The 21,289-nt window shown below is 48.6% G+C and overlaps 1 protein-coding gene across 8 annotated transcripts in view; it reads left to right on the forward strand.

Moving 5' to 3' along the window:
* Positions 1–19,862, forward strand: part of LOC116940906 (band 3 anion transport protein-like) — a 72,331-nt gene extending 52,469 nt beyond the window's left edge. For 7 of the 8 annotated variants that reach the window (XM_076066152.1, XM_076066151.1, XM_076066153.1 and 4 more), the window contains 13 exons: positions 1,078–1,192; positions 1,554–1,738; positions 2,283–2,502; positions 2,800–3,060; positions 6,461–6,609; positions 6,963–7,157; positions 8,103–8,354; positions 8,921–9,010; positions 10,465–10,631; positions 12,344–12,597; positions 13,289–13,458; positions 14,024–14,197; positions 15,160–19,862. In XM_076066152.1, coding sequence (XP_075922267.1) covers positions 1,078–1,192; positions 1,554–1,738; positions 2,283–2,502; positions 2,800–3,060; positions 6,461–6,609; positions 6,963–7,157; positions 8,103–8,354; positions 8,921–9,010; positions 10,465–10,631; positions 12,344–12,597; positions 13,289–13,458; positions 14,024–14,197; positions 15,160–15,240 — 2,313 coding nt within the window. In that variant the 3' untranslated portion in view covers positions 15,241–19,862. The remainder of the gene's footprint in view (positions 1–1,077; positions 1,193–1,553; positions 1,739–2,282; positions 2,503–2,799; positions 3,061–6,460; positions 6,610–6,962; positions 7,158–8,102; positions 8,355–8,920; positions 9,011–10,464; positions 10,632–12,343; positions 12,598–13,288; positions 13,459–14,023; positions 14,198–15,159) is intronic. The other variant, XM_076066155.1, reaches the window with a different exon arrangement.
* The last annotated feature ends 1,427 nt before the right edge of the window (positions 19,863–21,289 follow it).

Genomic DNA, 21,289 nt, shown 5'->3' on the forward strand with positions numbered 1-21,289 from the left:
TGAATTATAACAGTGATCTGCCATGGCCGAGGTGTTAGTCCTACCTTGTTTTAGGTCTGCTTTGTGTTCACGAATGTGGTCTGAGACATGTCGTTTGGTTTCTCCAATGTAACTACTACCACAGAGGCAACTTAGTTTGTAGACGCCAGGGTACTGTGTGTCCGGAATCACATCTTGTACAGACGGAACCAGATCACGGATTTTATGTAATGTGTTGAATCGGACTTGGATCTTGTGTTTATTCAAGATTTTGGAGATCTTTTTTGTGATCCCCGCAATGTAGGGTAAAGTAATGGTTTTGAAAGGCTCCTCAAGAGGGTCCTTCTTCATGGTTGGAGTGATAGCTTTGCGGATTGTGTAGTCGGAGTAACCATTAGCCTTAAAAGCTTGGTGTATGTGCTTGAGTTCACTGCTATGTGTTCCTGGTCGGATATCCATTGGGCTCTATGGTGCAGAGTCTTGATGAGGGACTTCTTCTGGGATGGATAGTGGTGAGAATCCGGTTTCAGGTAAGCATCCGTATGGGTAGCTTTCCTGTAGACAGAGTAGCTCATTGAACCATCAGGTCTCTTTTTTATTAGGACATCCAAAGAAGGTAGCTTGCCATCTTTTTCGACTTCCATGGTAAATCTGATGGCTGGGTGTATGGAATTGATGTGGTCGAGGAATTGGTCTAGAGCAGGCCGGCCATGTAGCCAGATGACAAAAGTGTCATCCACGTACCTCTTCCATAAGGTTGGGCGCAGAGTGGCAGTCTGGATGGCGTCAGTCTCAAATTTCTCCATGAAAATGTTGGCTACAACAGGAGATAGGGGAGCCCATTGGGGTGCCCTCAGTTTGTTTGTAAAAAAAAACGCCACTTTTTTCAAATTTTCTTGCTGTGGTTTTCGCACCTGATGATGATTGCTTGTGTTGCAGTCGAAACGTCGTGACAATTTTATTGTTTTATATTTTTATTATTTTATTGTTTCCCTTCTACGTGACTTTACCAAAAGAACCAAGAATATGAATCCCTGCAGTCACGAAAAGCTTTAAATCAAAATCTCTTATTTGTATTATGTAATTTTTTTCGGACAGCAGAAGGACAGTGTGTCAACGGGGAGCGACCCCCTATCCAGGAATAAGTCTCGGCCAGACCTCAAGCTTCTGGAGAAGATCCCACATGGGGCGGAGGCCACCATCGTCCTTGTGGGTGGGCATCAAAGCAGTCTGCTCAACCACGCTCTCTGCTCAACGCGCTCCACTCACCTGCCCTTGCCATTGACCGACACTTACCACTCGCCTACATCTTCCACTCACCTGTACAGTTTGCCAAGTTGTGACTCGGCCACTGTGCTAACAGGCATTTGACCAGAGAGGCCAGTCCTGGAGTTTGGCTACCACACACTGGGCCCAACATCTCAACTCCAGAACTGGCTTATGACACCAAATGCCTGGCCGCCCCAGTGGCCCAGTCCAGCCCTTTGGCATACCTGCGCAGGCTTCTCCAAAATCAACTGGCGTCAATGCGCCGGCGGTGGCATTGTGTGTGTGTCTGCCGCTTGTGTTCGCAGGCTGCGTGGACTTCCTGCAGCAGCCGGCGATGGCGTTTGTGCGGCTGAGCGAGGGCGTGGTGCTTGAGTCCGTGCTAGAGGTGCCCGTGCCGGTGCGCTTCCTCTTCGTGCTGCTGGGCCCCCAGCAGGCCAGCGTGGACTACCATGAGATCGGGCGTTCCATCTCCACGCTCATGTCCGACAAGGTGCCGTGCCCGGCATGCCCACCCAGCCCTGTGCGAGCTGTCGGTTCGCGACGCCCCGTTACGTGGCAAGAGTAGTGGATAGTGCGTTGTTAATCCATGTGTAGAAACCGGTTTGTGATTATTACATGAGTTCTTTGCCGATAGGCAGTTTCTTGACGCACGTTCCCTCCATACTGCCTTAACTTAAACTTCATTTTAGCAGCTTTCTTTTCCATGGCCATCGATGGCGTCCCATAATTTTATGAATCAGCACCTCTTATTACTTTTACCACTTATGTACCCCACTCTGTTTCTCTTTATGGCTGCCCAACTGATTTCCTCCATTCAACCTCAGGTGCTCATCTCACAAATTTCCAGTCTTCTAATGGCTCTTTTTGGTACACTATCAAGGCCTTTACGAATCACTTCAATGCCCTTTGCAATCCATCTCATAAATAAATGGTAATGAGACACTATCCATCTATCTTTCCTTCTGGCCAACCTTACCTCCGACCCCACGATTCTGACTCGCGACCCCTTGCCTCCACCCCCCACGCCTGGGTAGGATTTCCATGAAGCAGCGTATCTGGCGGATGAGCGGCAGGACCTGCTGACCGCCATCACAGAGTTCCTGGACTGCAGCATCGTGCTACCTCCGTCGGAGCTCACAGACGAGGGTTTGCTGCGCTCCGTCGCCGCCTTCCAGCGCGACATGCTGCAGAAGCGGCGCGAGGAGGATGGGCGGCGCCACCCGCGGGAAGAACCGCCTGTCCAGAGCACCAGGGGTGCGCTTGTGGGTGGGGGGGGGGGCGGCTGTATGTGTGTGGGATGTGCATGGTACATGTAGGAGATACATGCGGGACACTCCTAAGACGTGCGGAATGTGTCAAACGTGTGGGTCGTGCGAGTGAGACGTGTGAAGCATGTGTAAATTAAACAGCGAAACAGGCTGGTGTGAGTGTTTGTGCCAGATAGATTTTTACAACCTAGGACCGTCGTGGCTTGATCATGGCTGATGATGCATTCATGGCGCAGCGTGCCATGCTTCCTAGGCGGGCATGACTGTCCGCGTGCTTGGTCAGTGGTGGCAGTGCAGAGCAATTTGACCGATCGGAGTGGGGTGGAGGGTCGTGGCGGTGGCGGGCACCATCCTCACCGGGATGTGGAGGACCCCTTGCAGCGAACGGGGCGGCCGTTTGGCGGGGTGGTTCGTGACGCGCGGCGTCGCTATCCCTTCTACCCAAGCGACATCAAGGACGCCGTGGACCCACAGTGCCTTGCGGCTGTCATCTTCATCTATTTTGCTGCCCTCTCCCCTGCCATCACCTTTGGTGGACTGCTGGGTATGTAAGAATGAGAGGGTGATAAGTGTGTGTGTGGGTGGGTGGGGGGTAACACAGCAGTTGAGTAGTGGATGTGTAGTGCTGAGCAGTCGTGTAAAACATCACCACTGGAAGGACATGTGGCTGGGCTTGTTGCTAGTCACCCACCCTAGTATGCTGTGCCATCCTTAATGGGCACTTCCTAAGAGCACTTGCCCCAACAGTCCGACTTGTTATTTGGGGAAATCTGTCTTTGTACATCTGTGTGTGCGCATGTGATTGGTTCTGTGTATTTTGGTGCCTGTGTGCCAGGCAGATATCTCCCAAGTTAACTTGTCAGGTAGGGTGGCATCTGTTTGTGAACTTCCCTATGACATAAACACATGGGTTCTGCAGGATTTGACAGGTGGACTCCCTCTAAGGGAGACTGTACTGATTGTAATTACTACCTGGGCATCTCCTCCCTCAGTGTGCCAGGAAAGATCCTCGCAAGGATTAATCAATGTTTTTTTCCAGGCATGCTGAGGAAACATTTGTGGAACTGCTCCAGTGAGGTTTCAGGCCCTGAGGCATCTTGCACAAATGCCTTATTCTTTTTCCCCACTGCTACAGCAGAGGCAGAGGTGTAGGGAATATCAATTGGACCTGCATTGCTGCTGTATGTGTCATGACTCTTGGACAACATGAACGGTAGAGGTGTCTTTATTGATTATTTAGGGCCCTTAAAGTAAATAACTTGGTCAGGGATGACACACAAGTGGCAACCACAGTTAACCCTAGTCCCATGGCAGCCCCGAGAACCTTGGCTCTTGCCTCCTTTTGTTGCTGGCCCGGCCCTCGCTCTGCCCCCAGCCATGACCCTTTTCTCAAACTCTCTCGCCTGTTCCTGAACTTCCCAGATGGTTCCCCCTCAGTAATTACCCCTCCTGACCATGCACTGTTCCTGCAATATCTCTGCATATGCAGATCCACCTTTGCACTGTAAGTAGCCAACCTTGCTAATTGAAGGTGTGGTGGTAGGACAAACCAACCAGCACAGTTTTAAAGAAATTACCATTTAATTTGGATTTTTAAGTGCATAGCGCCAGTGGCTTAAGAGTGGAAGGAAGAGCAGTCCAGATGGCTGCAGAAGCACATCTGATTGTGTGCATTTCCCTCAGTTTGTTTGGTGGCTAGCCAAAAGCTGCTGTGACATTCAAGTTGTGGTTTCTGCTCCTTGACATGGTTAGCAAGGTGTTGTGGTTCATGTGTGGCAAGCACTGTGTAAAGGGACAGGTGCGTTGACCTGGTGCAGGCGTGTGATACTAACAGGCCAGGCAGGGCTCTTGGTTGTTCATGCTTTTGGGGGGGGGGGTGCAACTGCTCAGTCATTAAGGACTTAATATGGGGTGCTGCATTGATGTGTTCTGGCTCCCACTCATTTCATTTTTGGCTACAGGTTTTCATGGCTATACCAGAGGCATGTCAAATTTAGATGCCACCTAGAGGCTGATGCATGTCTGCTTATGGTCAAGGGATGGCACCCTATTGGTCAACCATGCTATGCATGCCCCTTGCTGCTCTGAGTTGGAGGTGCTGCTTATTGACCTGGAGCATGCCAGGAAGAGGTGGGGCCTTACTATCAGCCCCAACCAACACCAAGTACCTTCCTGGGTGCTATGTCTGCCCACACACAACCCCTTTGGCTTCCTATGAGTGATGGGGCATTCGAGAGGGTGGATAAGCTGCTGTACCTGGGGTTGTGCTTTTGGCTTGTTTTGGCACCAGAGGTCCAACTGCATGTGTAACTTTCTTTTCATAAGCTTCCCAACATTGTAGAAGCTACCTAGTTCCTTGCTCCACAAAGGTTCCAGTCTTTTTGGTTACAGTCATGTGCTCTTCTCTATGCTTGCAGAGCATGGACTCGAGATAGCAGCTGCACTGGGTTTTAAAATGTCAGGTTGACCTGCCTAAGAGCCTGGATTTAACCAAATTGGATTGTGAGGAGCTCACGCATCCTTGAAAAATCTGGGCACATTCCCATTGGCCAGCTCTTCCAGTAGGGAAGGCTGTGTTGGCTGGGTGATGTAACCCACATGCCCAAAGCAGCATCTGTTGAGGCTGATAAGAGGAGGCTAAAACAGCCACCATCCAGGGTAAAGGAAAGCTCGCTTGTTGGTGCAGGAAGATGTGGAGATTGGATTTGCCCAGGACTGATATCAGGGGCATTATGAAGGGTGCTACTGGGCAGTTGGAGGCACCCTACAGCAGAGGTTGGAGGAGCAACTCTCACAGCTGTGTGAAGAGCACCAGGCAGCTGAAATATAGCAAGGTGCCAGTGGTGTGTTCGGTTGGTGCATCTGTCAGTCATCTGTCAGTCAACCCATGGCACTTGGGTCTGTCCCTTGCCCCCTGCCAGCAAGCTTTTTAACACTTCACAGTACAGGCTGGCACAAGCACTTTGGTGACATCACCAGCACTGAGTGGCAAATCACGGTTGTTTGTGTAACTGGTTTATAGCGAGGACCACTCAACCCCAAATGGGTACCTGGGGTGCTGTCTGTAAACATCACTCAGGAGCCAAAGGCAGCCAGGCCTGGTGGTAGCCACTCACCCTCTAGTGTGCTATGCTGGTCTTCAGTAGGTGCTCTTGAACAGCACTTGCCTCAGTCTGTTAAGGCTACACAGTGGGTCTGTCTTTCTACTCTGTGTGCATCTTGGGAATGTCTATTGTGGGTAGTTTTTTATAGTACCCAGAGACACTCCATTATGGCATTTGTCCTTAATACCAACAATTGATATTTAAACTTGTCCTATATTGCTCATCATTCACATTTTGTGGAGTGAATCTACATCAGTGCTGGGAGAACACTCCAATGAACAATACAAATCCTACTACCCCCATGTACACCGTAAAGTCTATAGAGTTATCTGGGCTAAAACTCATTACACAAGGGTATTTTGTGGTGGGAGCATTTTTATGAAAATGTTCACACAACCTGTGTTGGTTCTTCCACCTTAGTGTATAAATTTTTGAAAAGCAGATTAATGAGTGTGCCTCCATTCGAATGTAGCCTCAACCAAGAACCTGTGTATGAATGCATGTGTGTATATGTACGTGGTGTGGGCACATGGATGCCTTTTGGCATACTTTATTTAAAAAGGCAGTTTAACGATCCCCCCCCCCCCCCCCCCCCCAATAAACCTTAGCAAACCAAAGTGATAAATTCTCACCCGCTCATTTCCCACGCCCATCTTGACCTCCGTCCCCATCTCGATCCAAATTTCAAGAAAAGTGTTTTATATTCTTCACCCTTCAAAATTACCTTTATTTCTGCAGTTACAAAACTACGAGACCTCCCGTCGTGGCAGCCGCCTGGCTCCTCGCCCTTTGGTGGAGTCTTAATGCAATCGGTACACCATTTTCCTCGTCCCAACACAGGGGAGAAAACGCAAGGGCTCATCGGCGTGTCGGAGCTCATCATCTCCACCTCCATCCAGAGCATATTCTTCGCTCTGCTCAGTGCCCAGCCGCTGCTTATTGTGGGCTTCTCGGGACCCCTCCTCGTCTTCGAAGAGGCCTTTTTCTCCGTACGTATACTCTCCCCGGGAGATGGCAGTGTCCATTGCCGTCTCTCTCCACCCAGTCCTGGCATTGACTTGGTGTTGGGAACATGAGGGGGAATTGGGAGGCAAATGCACAGGTTTTGCTTGCCACCTCTCACCTTTGATCCCCGTCCCAACGGTGGGCATCATGGTATTTCGTTGGCTTGTAAACTATCGTTTACTTGTTCCGTTCGTTAAAATATGGTTTGCAGGGCATGGCCTGGACACATGCAAGGTTTTGGTTAATATGACCGATTTTGCTTTGGATGTGGTAAAACTTATCCTGATAAAACAAAAATAAAAAAAAAACCTTAATCCCCTCCCTGTTCTCCACATAGTTCTGCTGGTCCCAGGATGTGGAGTACCTGACAGGGCGGCTGTGGATCGGCTTCTGGCTCATCCTTATCGTGCTGCTCACGGTCGCCTTTGAGGGCAGCTTCCTCGTCCGCTACATCTCGCGCTTCACGCAGGAGATCTTCTCCATCCTCATCTCCATCATCTTCATCTACGAGACATTCTACAAGCTCTTCAAGGTCAGTGTGCAGGGTCATTTGCAGCTGCTCCCACCACAACATCGTGCCGACAAAATAAGGAGAAAGAGCAGCAACTTTGATAAACTGTCACTGTATTGGGCAGGTGTGGGCTTATTAAGGGTGGCGGGGGGGGGGAAAGACTAACTGGGAGACATCTGTGGCTATAATTTGGAGGTCATGCCTGGAGCAACAAGTGGTGTAATAATGCATAAATAAAGTTTTAATTGAGCCATAAGCTCAGTACAGAAAGTCAAGTGCCTTAAATCAGCTGTTCTCTGCATGTTTGCAGCACTTCTTTTGCACCGTACCTAGCCAACCGTGCTAATCAGGTGCAGTCATGTGTGTAGCTACTGGTCAGGCAGGAGGGGAAGACCTTTCATGGTCTGGTTAATAACTTTCAGCTCTTCCCAATCCACTGCTGGGTGGTCTGCTCGTACCCGTCATTAGGTTTCATTTTGGACACCCGTAAAACTCATTGGGCAATGAAGGCTAATTTTTGTTAAATTATGACCTGGTTACGTAAGGGCACTAGCTACTGTAAACGAGCCAAAAAAACTGTACATGGTCAAGTTCCAAATGGAAAATGTGAGCATCGACATGGTAACAAACAGGACAAAATTCAAGACTTGAAGGATGCACCATACAAAATGAATTTAGTCTGCACATACGTGAAAAGAAATCCGAGGTCCAAAATTTCATTTTAAAGTGGGACAAGGATGGCATGTCTTTTACCTTAAAACGTCGTCACCCTCGGTTACTCCAGGGATTAGGGGCTACCACACGCAAGTAATGTAACAGTTTTGTTCTCCCATGGGGGACGGAACAGGAACAGCGAGGAGCTTCATCCTGTCCTGAAAAGACATTTTAGGGGAAGGAATTATTTGTACTACATTGCACATTCTCCTCATCCGTTTTGCGTCTGCTTCCCACACGTCCCTGAAACAGGTGTTCAAAGAGCATCCCCTGCTGAAGACTTACACCATAGGAGGTACAGACTTGGCCGGTAGTGGAGTGTGGGGCAATGTGAGCATGGTCATTGGTTCGGCGACGGCGGCGGCAAGGAACGACACCGATGCGCCCACCAAGATGCCAAGCCAGCCCAACACTTCGTTGCTATCTTTGGTGCTAATGTCCGGCACATTCTTCATCGCATTTTTCCTACGCAAACTCAAGAACAGCCGCTTCCTTGCCGGAAAGGTACGGGAGCATGAAACGTGCGCATTAACACGCAGCAAATGGAACGCATTACGAACCCACACATACAATATAAAATTCCTCATGTGAGACGGCTTTTGTTTTGAGAGATTTTTTTACTTTGTTTGCTTTTGTCACATTGGTAACCCAGGTAATGAAATTGCCCTAATCTGTCACGTAAAAATAAACTTGAAACCATTTAATTTCATTTATTAGGTATAACCCGTGAGCCATGCGGCTCTTGACTCGGGTGCAGCCGCTACAAAACATAAACATGAACAAGAAACATCTTAAAGTGACTACACACAACAGAAAAATCCTGGAAAAAATAAGTCTTCCAGGAAAAAAAACACCGTATTTCAACGCTGTGTGCAAAAAATCCCAGTGGGATGCAAGTCAACCAATTCCTACCACACCAATCTGAAAACATACAAAAACGGATAACTTACACACAAACATGCACATTAACGCTTCCGCACATACGTGCCCACGCTTGTGCTCACCCATGCCCGAGAAGGCTTACGAAGGCAATAACCGACAGTGACCAAAGTTCTGCACCGGTGCTGCAGGTGCGGCGGGTTATCGGGGACTTCGGAGTACCCATCGCTATCCTCATCATGGTGCTGGTCGACTCCGCCATCCCCGACACCTACACGCAGGTTCAGCTGCCCTCCTCCCCACAATGCTTGGCACTTAAGATTGTTTCGACAGGTAGGAGGTAGCCTTCTCCTCCTTGGGTTGGCCCTACCTCACTCCCGTTGTCCTTGAGCGCACCGTGGCCTCGACTCTGGTACAGATGTTCCACCGATCCATAAAGTTCCCATTATATCAATGCACCATCAAACTACGGTGTAGTGTAGGCCTTTACTCACAGCGTCAAACTTGGCAGCGGGCTGTAAAGTCGACTCTGTGCGCCTCGGTGCCGTTTTGCACCAGAGATTTTCTATATGCGATGCATTCCACTAGCCTTGTTGTGTTGGTTGCAGCACGTTTGATGCACGACTTTCCCAGTCACAAATTTACCATGTATAGATGTTTTTGGATTGTCCATGTTTTTGATTTAAGCAGATTTATCGCGTAAACCAGGTCCCCATCGAAACGTGAGAAATGTGTGCCCATGGCTGCCTCTGGGAGTGCAGCTCCCTTCCACTGCAGGCAGTTGGTGTCCCCAAGCCCTCTATCCCCTCCGTTATGCTCTGAGCTCTCCTTTTATACACAGCCCCTGGCCATCCCTAGCCAATGGGAGAGCAGCTCCCCCCTAAACCATCGTCACACGTGGCTGCCTACCTAATTTGACAAGTTTTCAGGCATATGAAAAACCAACCCAATTGTGAGCAAGAAATTCATCACCCTGCTGGGGAGATGAGTCATTCCCCCTTCACACGTGCAAGTCCCACAAATTGTGAACAAAGTGGTAATCCACTTATCTGCGGGTGATCATCCACTTCACTTATACGTGCAAGTTAAGCTAATTACAGCCAATTACAGCCACACTTAATTGGCTGCAGGAACGCATTTCGAACCAATGGGTGTTCTGACCACAAGATAATACTCAATCATGGCAGTCATCCCATTGTCAGCATGGTTAAAAGCCTGTCCTTGGAGTGGTAACTGCACCACGTCACTCTAAGCATAAACACTCCTGTTTCTACTCGTAAAACATGTAATGCTTTGTTTTTTCATTGGCTCCTCTGGAGTTGTGGACCCTTGTCAAATGCCCCGTTTGTCCAGTCATTGTCTTGACTGCATGCTCGATGGCTGTGAGCAGCATCATTTGAAACGATTTTCAGAAACGTAGTTAATGTGTCGCAACAGTTTGCGCTGCAGCGGAAATAGTTTTGCTGTAACGGTCACGTTCTTCCAATGACCCAAGGTATTTGACATGAGCTAAATAAACAGGCCGGTCTGGAAGCCTTTGAAACCTAGAGCTGATGCCACTGTCGTATTTCCTGTAGTGTTTGGTCTGGAATCAGTTCAACAGAAGTATGTCTTTATAATGTCTTGCCATGTTATGATGGCACTATAGAAAAAAATAATTATTACATTGACGCCAATACCGACACCACCCCAAATCTGATGCCAATGGCCACCACCCCGTTTTTACCGTTCGCAGAAGCTCGCAGTTCCAGACGGGTTCTCGGTGACGTCGCCCGACCAGCGCAGTTGGCTCGTGAATCCACTGGGCGTGCGATCAACCTTTCCCGTGTGGATGATGTTCGCGTGCGTGGTGCCAGCGGCGCTCGTCTTCATCCTCATCTTCATGGAGACGCAGATCACCACGTGAGTCCGCCCAAAAAAATGACGGGAATCCAACCAGCTGTGTGTACTCTATCCTGAAACTTCAGTTTCACAAAACGGCAAGACCTCCTGGACTGAATCAAGGTGCAGAGGATGCCCAGAATGTTGTAAAATAATAGGGCAAGCAACTTGAAAGTTCATGAAAGCATTGTAGATGCATTCGGGAAGAGGTTGTTATGAATGGGACACGTGTGCAGGATGGAGGTGTGGGCAGCTTACCGAGACAGGCACTGGAATGGCATGTGTATGTTGTTGACAAAGACGAAGAATTAACACGTAGGCTTTCTGGACCAATATCATCCATAAGAGGTTTTGTTGGGTTAGATCGTGTAAATATATGTGTCGTTAAACCCGCCACCACCCGACACAGCCAACTAGTAAGGGTTGTTACGTAAATGTTGTGGCTTGGCTCTCCAACAAACTGGTGTGCGACTCGTGGATCTATAAGAATGAAGGAAGCGATGGTGTGGTGTGGTTGCACCACTGACATTTAGCAACGTCGCCTCCTTACTCTTTAAGCTGCAATGCTGATCCTAATTCCTGCTGTCACCGGTAATCCTAAACCTCCGTGCTGGGATAATTGCTAATTCTTAACATTCTTTTTTTTAACACTTTATTTTAACCTTCAAACTTGCAATGCTATTTGAAGCCTTTATATTTTGCTCCAGTGACCTTAGTTTCAACTCTAATTAATAATATTCTGTTTGTGCTGAGAACATTAATCCACGGCAACATCGACTGTTGCTGCAGCCCCAGTTTTATTTATAGGTCAAAAATAAATCAATAACAAATGGGAAGCCATTTATTTATCACAAGTTTTTTTTTAAATTCAATAATACTGTCAGAAAACAATAACTCTTATGCCATGCATTATAGACAATGTATATTGGCTTGCATTGAATAGTGTATTCAATATCATCTATAAGATTGCACTGTGCCACCACCCCCCCACCTATCTTATACATCTGTAAAATGCCTCTAGTGGTTGCACATCCAAGAACTGTGTTGTAAATTGCACATTTTAAAAAAGAAAGTAAATAATGATGTTATTACCTGAGGAGTATCATCCTGGCTCCCGAGTTGTACTTGGTGAACTTCGTTCCACTTCAGCAGCACAGAAGCCAAAAAGTCTCACTAATTTTAGTTCACTTTTCACACTGACAAGAGGTTTTCCCTCCATGTGACGGGCAGGGGGAGGGGGAACGCCCACACCGCTCCACTTGCGGCAGAAGGGGCAGTCCCCACACTCCCTCCACACGTGACTTCCTGTCCAGACAACGTTGTCACGAAACACCTCGATAACACCATTACCTTCCACCACAACGTAAGCTTGCTATTCTGGCTATTATTATTGCTCAATGCTAAGGTTTCATAGAAACTTTCAGTTTGCCAGAAGGGGGCGTATTTTTTCAGTGTGATTTTTACCAAATTACATTTTGCCAAATTTATTTGGAACGTGACACCAGCATATGTGACCAAACTTTTATTCGAATAACGTCACGGGATCCGCAATGTCGACTGTGTGGCGGACGGCGCCTAGTTCTGGTCAATGCCCTCCGCAGTATTAACCAGCGCGGACGCTGGGCTCAAGCCACAAACATCTGTAACAAGTGGCGTGCCACTCACTGGCCAAATGGTGATCGTGATTGATCGCCGCTCGTACCTCCACCCCCCAACCTCTTTGGACACCGCAGGCTGATCGTGAGCAAGAGCGAGCGCCGTCTCGTCAAGGGCTCGGGCTTCCACCTCGACCTGCTGCTCATCGTGCTCATGGGCGGTGCGAGCGCGCTGCTCGGCGTGCCCTGGCTCACGGCCGCCACGGTGCGCTCCGTCACGCACGTCAACGCGCTCACCGTCATGAGCAAGGCGACGGCGCCCGGGGAGAAGCCGCGCATCGAGTGCGTCAAGGAGCAGCGCGCAACGGGGCTGCTGGTGGCCGTGCTCATCGGTGAGCAGCCACGAGGGCACGCGATTTACATTGCACACCTTTGACGGGGGGGGGGGGGCGGGGGAGATTCTTCTTTATTGGAAGACTTAACGATCCGTTTTGATGAGTTAGTTTTGTGCAGGGCTTAAGATGGGGAATGGTGACGATATCGATGCCCGTGAAATTAGTGGTGTCCTTAGAAATTCTTGGTAACCCACGACAGTTGTTTGCCCAGAAAGGAGCGCTTTGTTGAGAGTTGGCAGATTAATGAATGGAGTGAGTTCATTTTGCGGTCATCCGTGGGGTGGTGATCAGTGGTCCAAATGGGCCGGTCAACAACGGTACGCCGCTGTGGCACTTCTCGTGACATAAAATATGTTCACCGGCACCAATCAGAACATTTTAACCTCATGCAACGCTCGTAATATGGAAGAGAAACAACAGATAACTTGAGCTGCGGGACAAATAGGGTTCAGACCAGGACACCCATAAAGTTTCAATTTTGACCACTCGTGATGATACACTACAGTACTATCAATCAAACGTGTTTGTTATGCTTTCCGATGAACCTAGAATAGGTTCTCTAAAAACACATCTGTGTTGTTGGATTATCGAATTTTTCCACGACGACCACCCATTGACGACGAAATGGCCACGTGGCCGATTGTAACAACTGACGAGCCGTGGTGGCTGGCGCCGCTGCCCCCTGCAGGCCTCTCGGTGGTGCTGGGGGAAGTGCTCAGGAGGATTCCGCTCGCCGTGCTCTTCGGCATCTTCCTCTACATGGGCGTTACGTCGGTCAATGGCATCCAGATGTACGACCGGCTGCTGCTTGCGTTCATGCCGGCGAAGCATCACCCGGACTCGGCCTACGCCTCCAAGGTCTGTGCGCCACTGAACTCCGAGCTCAGACACCAAATTCAAACCCTGCCGCAACTCCCGAGTAATCAGACACCGAGGTCCAACCCTTTCCCATGGAATCAGGAAAACTGAAAAGAAAATAACTTTATCGGTATGCCCTCAAGTTAGAAAGGCTTATCGAGGCACCCACAAGGCCATGCGGGAGAGCGTGTGGCACAGTTAGGCATCAGTTATCATAGAGTGCGGTCGTGCCGCTACAGTTCTTTCCTGCGAGTACAATGTCTTTTAAAACAAAGGCGCTACGCTTTTCTAAATAAAATTAACACAAACCGCTTGTGCGTTCCGAGATTCAGTGTCGATCATCACCCTTCTAGCACTGTATCCTGCCCCAGTCCACTTGGCACATGCGATGTCCTTTTTTAGACTGTGAATGAAAATCCTATCCCCCACCCGAGCCGTTAACTCTCGGCCTGAAACAATGAAGCTCAGGTCCTCCTCCATAAAAACCAAACCCGCAACTCTCAACCACGCGACTCGCGAACCCCTGACCCCCCCCCCCCGACCACTGCCGCCTTCATCGCCGCAGGTCAAGACGTGGCGCATGAACATGTACACGGCGATCCAGTTCGTGTGCCTCGCGCTGCTCTGGGTCGTCATGTCGACAGCCGCCTCCCTCGCCTTCCCCTTCGTGCTCATCCTCACCGTGCCGCTCCGCCACTTTCTGCTGCCGCGCATCTTCACCGCGCACGAGCTGCGCTGCGTGAGTGCTCCGCCGACACGTCGCGCCGCCTCTCGGGGGACGAGGCGGTGGCACGGCGGTCGGGTCGTCGCACCTCGTGGGCGCTCGCCCATCGCCGCAGCGTGGTCGCGTCGCGCTCGTAATTCAGTGGCACAGGCGGTGGGGGGGGTTGTGCATCGCCTCTGAACTGGCCGACGAACTCGCTGGCCCAGTTCACGACTTTGCTTTCATTATGGTCCCAAGTGCACGTCTCAATTGTAGCGGCGTGTGTTCGTGTGTGCTCCCGATTGTTTGGGATTTCTCTCTCGCGCCCCCAGTTTCTCCCCACCACGTGTAAAAGTACTGAAGTCGGCCGTACATCCCAAACAAGACGATGGTGACATAGTTTTACTGATCCGATGAGGCCGAGCAGAGTAAAGTTAAAATTAAACCTGTGCCATGCAAGAGATATTCGCTGATGATGCATGCATGGACAAAGTGCGATGCACACAAAAAGACAAACATCCCCTGTATAGCCTTAACAGCCTGATGGGGAGATCCAGGACCAGTTCAGACAATCTTAACTGGCGTTGGCTATGAGCGGAATTTGACCTCGCATTGTTCGGTTAGTAGTGTAGCGCTCCAACCACCATGCTACCGCTGCCTGCAGTGCACACATGGCCACACGCTGATGTGAATGAGACGTCCATGCAGGACCCTGCACAAAATAAATTGTGAATGCTGTCCCAATGTGGGTTAGTTCATTGGGACAGATTTAGATTTAACTCGCCACCAATTAATTGAATGGAGGGCGGCGCCAGGCTTAATTGTGCAATACGGTAACCATGAGGCCACGGCTCTGGCGCACAGTACACATTGCCACGTAGAGAGTTAAAGTGAATGGAGATAAAACGGGCTCACTGGCCGGGGCGTAAGCTCCTCTCCGTTTCATCCGTCCATGGTGCGGACAGGCGTCGTGGGTGATGCGTTTTTTTTCTTGGCAGCTGGACTCTGCCGACGCGGAGCCTCACGTGGATGAGGACGATTGGCAGGACGAGTATGCCGAGGTGCTCATGCCCGTGTGAGCATCAGCAGCAGCAGCCGCCACCGTCGCTTCCACCTCGACCGCTGCTAGCGCCGACTGCTCCACCCAATGCGACCGGACGAAAGCACGGGGGCTTCCGCACTGCCGCCTCTGGGACGCCAGCAGAATCAGCTGCTCGTTCAGCTTTCCGAGTGTGGAGAGATAGACAGGGTGAGCTCCTCTTGAGGAGCACATGCACCAGAGAGGGGGCGAGACGTAGAATGTTGCTGCTTGGGGGAGCGGACAGAGAGCCGCTCTCGCCAGACATATATGTATACACACAAGTCTGTATCTCGCTTTAATGAAGAGCTTTAAAAGAAGAAAGGTTTCAAAAAATATATCAGGAGCCAATCATTTGGTGCGTTGGGCGCTGAGCGTGCACGCGGTTTCAAGTGCCGGGCGCGTTCAAGTGAGCGCGCGCCCATCGCCACAATGTGCTCACGCGTTACTTTGTTGGTGCTCTTGACACTGCTGCTCAGCTTAATGCTCGCTTGTAGAATAGCAGTCGTGTGTCTCTTCAGAGAAAAATCTGTCATCGCAGGCATCTGCCCTCTGGTGGCGACCTTCGTTTGCCCGATGCTCTTAAGCTACATTTCAAAAAAACCTAACTGCGGTATTTGCACATTGCAGTTTGTCAAAACCAAAAAAAAATCAAACCTCTCGACTATTAAGTTTTGCCCTTGAAAATAAAGTATGGCTTTTAAAGAAAAAGTAAAAACTATTTTATATCACTGGGGAGTCAATCCCTGCTGTGAACCACGAACAGGGGCAGATTTGGACCATTTCAGATTTGGAACATTTCGGTGCAAAGATCGCTGCGTGTGGCGTGCGTGCATCCTGTGTGTGGCAAATCTGTGCACGTGCACGCACGTTTTAAGTGAAAGGTTCGGGAAGGGTTCCACTGTGCTTCGGAAAAGTGCTGTGAGCCGCCTTTGGTGAATGTGGACAGCTGTTACCGTCTAAGGGTGCTTGACACGTTTGTGACCAAGTATGTGTGTGTGCGTGTCGGTATGATCTGCCTGCGTTGGTTAACTTTTTCGCCATACGTTTCTAATGAGGATAGCGGTAGAGAGATCCCCTTCCTGCCGAACCACGCGTCACAAGGTCGATTGGTACTCGGGAGAAAAGCATTCTGGCGCGACTTGGCACACTTTGCACTGTGCAGTCTCGTGACAGACCACGGTTGTGTAGCGAGTGTTTGAGTGTGACCACGAAGTGCTTTGCGTGTAATAGGTGTACAAAATCGTGGTGTGCTCACTTTCGCAGCTCCATGTAAGATGGGGTTTTGTTCAACGTCGAACCGCTCGGCCCTCTGGATCAGCTCCGGCCGTGCCTCATCCGCCTATCCTCTGAGCAGCCGTAAAAATCGCACAACCGAGCAAAGCGAGCTGATTGGATGGTTGTTGCCGGCTTGGCAAGACTTGCTTTAAAAAAAATTCACTCGGGCATTGTCCCAACCCCCCTTGACACCACCCCCATCCCCACCGTCAGCAATAGCCGATGGCTTTCTAGGATTTTGAAGTGGAGTGAGGAATCCCTTCTGTGCATGCGTGTGTAATATTCGAGGAATCTGGGTATGAGCGGCGCTACAGCTGTGTCTGCAACTCTCATTTCACACCCACCGTGGTGCTCTCTGGCTCTTTTTTTTAGGGGGGGGGGGCGTTGGTGCTGGGGAAAAAAGTACTCTTATTTTGTTTATCCAAAAATATTATGGATGTCGGCAATACAATAATGTGTTTAGATGTTCGTAAGCTTCGTGGTTTCTCAGAAGGATGCTTGTTGATGTATGTGTATTATGCCCTGATGAGAATTTGACTTCAAACCAACTTATGTCTGTTTTTCGGGGGAAATTTTGTTTTCGATTGACACTGTCACCTAGAACTGAAAGGAAAACCTAGGACCTGATTTATTATTATGCTGCTTTGTCAACTATTTTGTAACTGAGCTACCTTTTTTCTTCTGCTTAGATTTTAAAATGTACGGTGACTGCTTATAGCTTCAGATATGTCGAATGCAGGTTGCTTGGGACTTGACGGTGGGAATGTCTCACGTTACGAGACTGCTGATATTTAAGTTGAGTTGAGCTTCATGGGGATGAGGCTCGCCAGCATTGTATGCACCTATGTTAAACTTATTTCGCACCGTACATAGCCAACCGTGCAAATCGGGGGTGCGGGGGAAGGACAAGAAAGCATTGTGGCTGCTTTGGGAAGGCTTGGACGATCGCTGTAATAAAATATCAGAGGCTGTAACAAGTGATCGTCTATTGACACATTAAGCGGGGTGCTCAAAGTATTCTATTTATTTTCACGTCATATCAGTAGGTGCATTCCTTTTTTTGTAAAATAGATTTAAGTTAAACTATACCAGTGCCAACAATGTTTTTGTCAGTTAAACTGACCGCGTTCAGGGTTTCGATTGGATTGCTTGAATCCGCTGTCCTTTGTAAGCAAATGCGCGTTTAGCACGTATCATTGAAAGTTGTGGAAACATCGGTCGTCCAAGCCCGTGCCGTGCCCTGCACAGTCGACAACTGTGGATGTGTTACGTCTCCGATGTTGGACGAGAACAAAAGGAGCACAACGGGTCCATTGCTCGAGCCGAACCGGCGTGTGTCGGATCGCAATTGTTCCATGCAATCGTGTGAACACATGGAGCCAAATCGGGGAGCGCCCGCGGGTACCACAAGACGGGATTATGGCAAGGACGTGCCTCAGTAGGCATTGAAGATTTGAATCGTTGAGAGAGTGCGGGCCGCGTGGACGAGGTCCCTCTTAAGACGGGGGTGGGGAACCTTTTCCTTACCGAGGGAGGGCCGAATTGGGACTTTGAAAACAACTTTGGCGGGCAACTACACATTAACACGCACTTAGAGCTATCCAAAAATAACACGTAAAATAAATGTGCGTGTCTACCGAGTATAAAAAGGGCCGTTGCAGTGACAGACATGACTCGGCATTCTAAAATTAGAAACGTAGTGTTGCCAGCTCCAACATTCCCCTCTGACACTTGATTAGTGCAGCTAAGGTGCTTGTGGTGCCTGATAGATCTCTCATTTGCAGGCAATTTCGTGTAGCTGCAGACCGTATGAAATAAAAGGCGAGCTGTATCTTTCCCGCGGGCTGTCGGTTCCTCACCCCGCTCTCAGTCAAAAGACTGGCTTGACGTATACACTTTGAAAACCACTTTGTTGCAATGGCAGCGTTAACCAATAGCTTGCTTTGTCCAATAGGTGTTGATTATTTGAATGCTGGTTTTGAGGAAAAAAAATAATGTTTTTGAATATTGATAGGATAGATATAAACATAACAGTGTACCTCTAATAAAAAATAACCTATACCACTTCAGACCAAGGCAGTTGTACTTAAAATTAATAAATGGTATTCAAGATGCACTAAATGAGGGTAAGATATATATTTTTTTGGTAACCAAACATGGCAATTATGTTTGGATTGTAGGGGAGTAACGATTCATCATTGCCACCTCCAATTCCCCGTAGATTCTATGAATTGTCGCGATTTGGGATCGTGAAATGCGTTCCACAATCCTCTCTTTAACTTTGCGGTGTATGCCGTGGCCTCTAATGGATGCAGGGATCAAGTGGAACTGCACTACGTAAGAATATAATAAAGCAGAGATTATCACACACACGACTCGACGCATGTATTGTAAGCGTACACAATGATCTTAACCAATCAATCGGTGCATCGTTACACCTCTAGTTAATATTAGCAGTGGCTGTGATTTTGGGTGCGTAATGAACGTGTTAGAGCGAAGCCTGGTGACCAGGTCTTATTCTTGTGTTTGATGTTCTGGTGTTTCAAGAGTCCCTGTACGCTGTGCGGTAATTAACCAGGCTCAACATTGCATTGTCACGTCAAGTATGAATGCACATGTTAGCACTGTAAAATTGTATATTCTTATACTGGTATGACCAAATAGGAAACAAAAAAATATCCACCCATTGCAATTCTAGTATGGCTGCTCCTGTTTCAATGCGCGTGCGGCCAAGTGTGCAGTTGTGATACCAGCTCAAGTTCACGGATGGCGCTGGGTGCAAGGTTTAGTGTACATTGATGAGCTCGAACACTGGCACGAGCTCAACATCATCAGGCTCTCAAGTAAGAGTGGATTAATCCCACCCAACTGTGGCGATTCAATGAATTGCCACGATTAAGTGGCGCAGTACGATTCAAGAATGTATTCCGTTTTAACATTACGGTTAACGGTTAACGCCTTCAGTGGCTGACCTCAGGGGTGACTTGACCCCTTTACATAAGACATTTTAGGAATTTAAAAAAAACATCGATTTCTTATACATGCAAATTCGATGTGCACATCGCGAGCCCCCAAGAGTCGATATAAATCGGTGAATCGATGCATCAATCCACCCCTGCTCTGAAGCGGTTCAAATCATCTTGGCTTGCATGCAACATGCACAGCGTGTATTTGTGGGACCAGTGGTCACAGTGCAAAGCTGTGTGTGGTGTGCACTAAATACAACTCTCGATGTACGTCGTGACACACGTGTGCTTGCGTTTTTCATAAGTTATCAATCAAAGATTGCTGGCTTATCTGCAGTAGTAATGCTCCGGATTAATAAAAAAAGACCCATACAATTGATGAGGCGTTTAGACAATGTTTCTGGAATTTTAATTAGCCAGGCGTGCTGGTGTGTACACCTGTGATCCAGCGCTTTGGAGGCAAGGAGTTGGTGGCCAAGATCCGACGGTAAAAACGATTCAATGACTCCATCTGTGCAGACCTTTGAGTACGAGTGGGTTTCTCTGGGTACTGCAGATTCCATTCCACATGCGAAACGCTCGGTAATGGAATCGGCAAGGCATGCCAATGCAGGAACCCTCCACAAAAAAAGCATTGCTATTTGGGTGCTATTTCCCTGTATAATTATTAAGGATTCGTGTTTTCTTGGATAAGTTGTCAATTCGAATGAAGAAAACTTGGGAAATTCTGTATGGAATGAAAACGATACCTCCCTTCAAGATTGTACACCAAGATTATACACCACTTGAAGACCTGGAAAAATATTTGTAAGCGTCACATTTAAAAATTATTCTTTTAAGAAGTGGTGAGAAAATTTCGAAGTATTTCTGTAAGTAATGTCTCCTAATACTCATTTGTTCGGTTGCTGATTTTAAACGCACTAACTCTTAACAATTGCGGTCAATAGTACTGGAATTGCGTTCAGTTTGGTTCGTTGAAAGTGTTTTAACACCGGAATGAGCTGCAGTTGAACACAAGGTGGCGATATTGGTGCAAGTTACCAGGGTGGCGCGCTGAAATATTCTCGAATCGACACATTAAGACAATAATGCGGTGCAGATCTTTGTCAGTCCAGTGCAGCGTGAAGACCTATCCACGCCGAATTGTCACGAGGGTTGGTTTAGCCATAAATCATCACGGTGGTCAACGCGGGTCGGTGAAGATGGGGCACCAGGAGCGGTTCCGATGTTAACCGTGGCCTGGAATGGAACTCGGGAGGCAGAAGTTCATGGCTACCCGTTTTCCCTTCACGCAAAGTCACCATCAGCCATAATCCACTGCTGGATGAAGGCCTCCCCAAGCTGCTGCGATTTCGCGAACCTATAGTGTAATCGTACACCTAGCACCTGCCCGTGAGCTGATGATAATCACTCCATCTCCTCTGTTAACGTCCTCTCGATAACGTTCCATTCCTTGGCCGTCACGAACTCAGTTTAAAAACAAACGTAGGCTGCCTCCCTGAAAACAAAGGAATAACTTAAATTCTTGATGAACGTGCAGAATTAAATCTACATTTGCTTCCCAGACTGGTCATGCCGCCTTTAACTTGCAAAAAAACAACGCACGCCGGTTTGGCAACCTCGCTTTTCGAGCCAGAGGTTTGGCAAAGAGGAACTTCTCGTCCAATGATCTCATCATGAGGCCACGTGGACAAACCGTAGAGGAATAGAACGGACTATTGGCCGGTGAAAGTGGATGGTGGGGGCTGGGTGTGAGAACGGGAGACGCTCTTCACAAAGAGCTGTAGATTACTGTAATGGCCTGCC

Source organism: Petromyzon marinus, chromosome 10 (assembly GCF_048934315.1).
Source record: "Petromyzon marinus isolate PM22_M1 ecotype Great Lakes invasive population chromosome 10, UKy_Petmar_22M1.pri1.0, whole genome shotgun sequence".
NCBI lineage: Eukaryota > Metazoa > Chordata > Hyperoartia > Petromyzontiformes > Petromyzontidae > Petromyzon > Petromyzon marinus.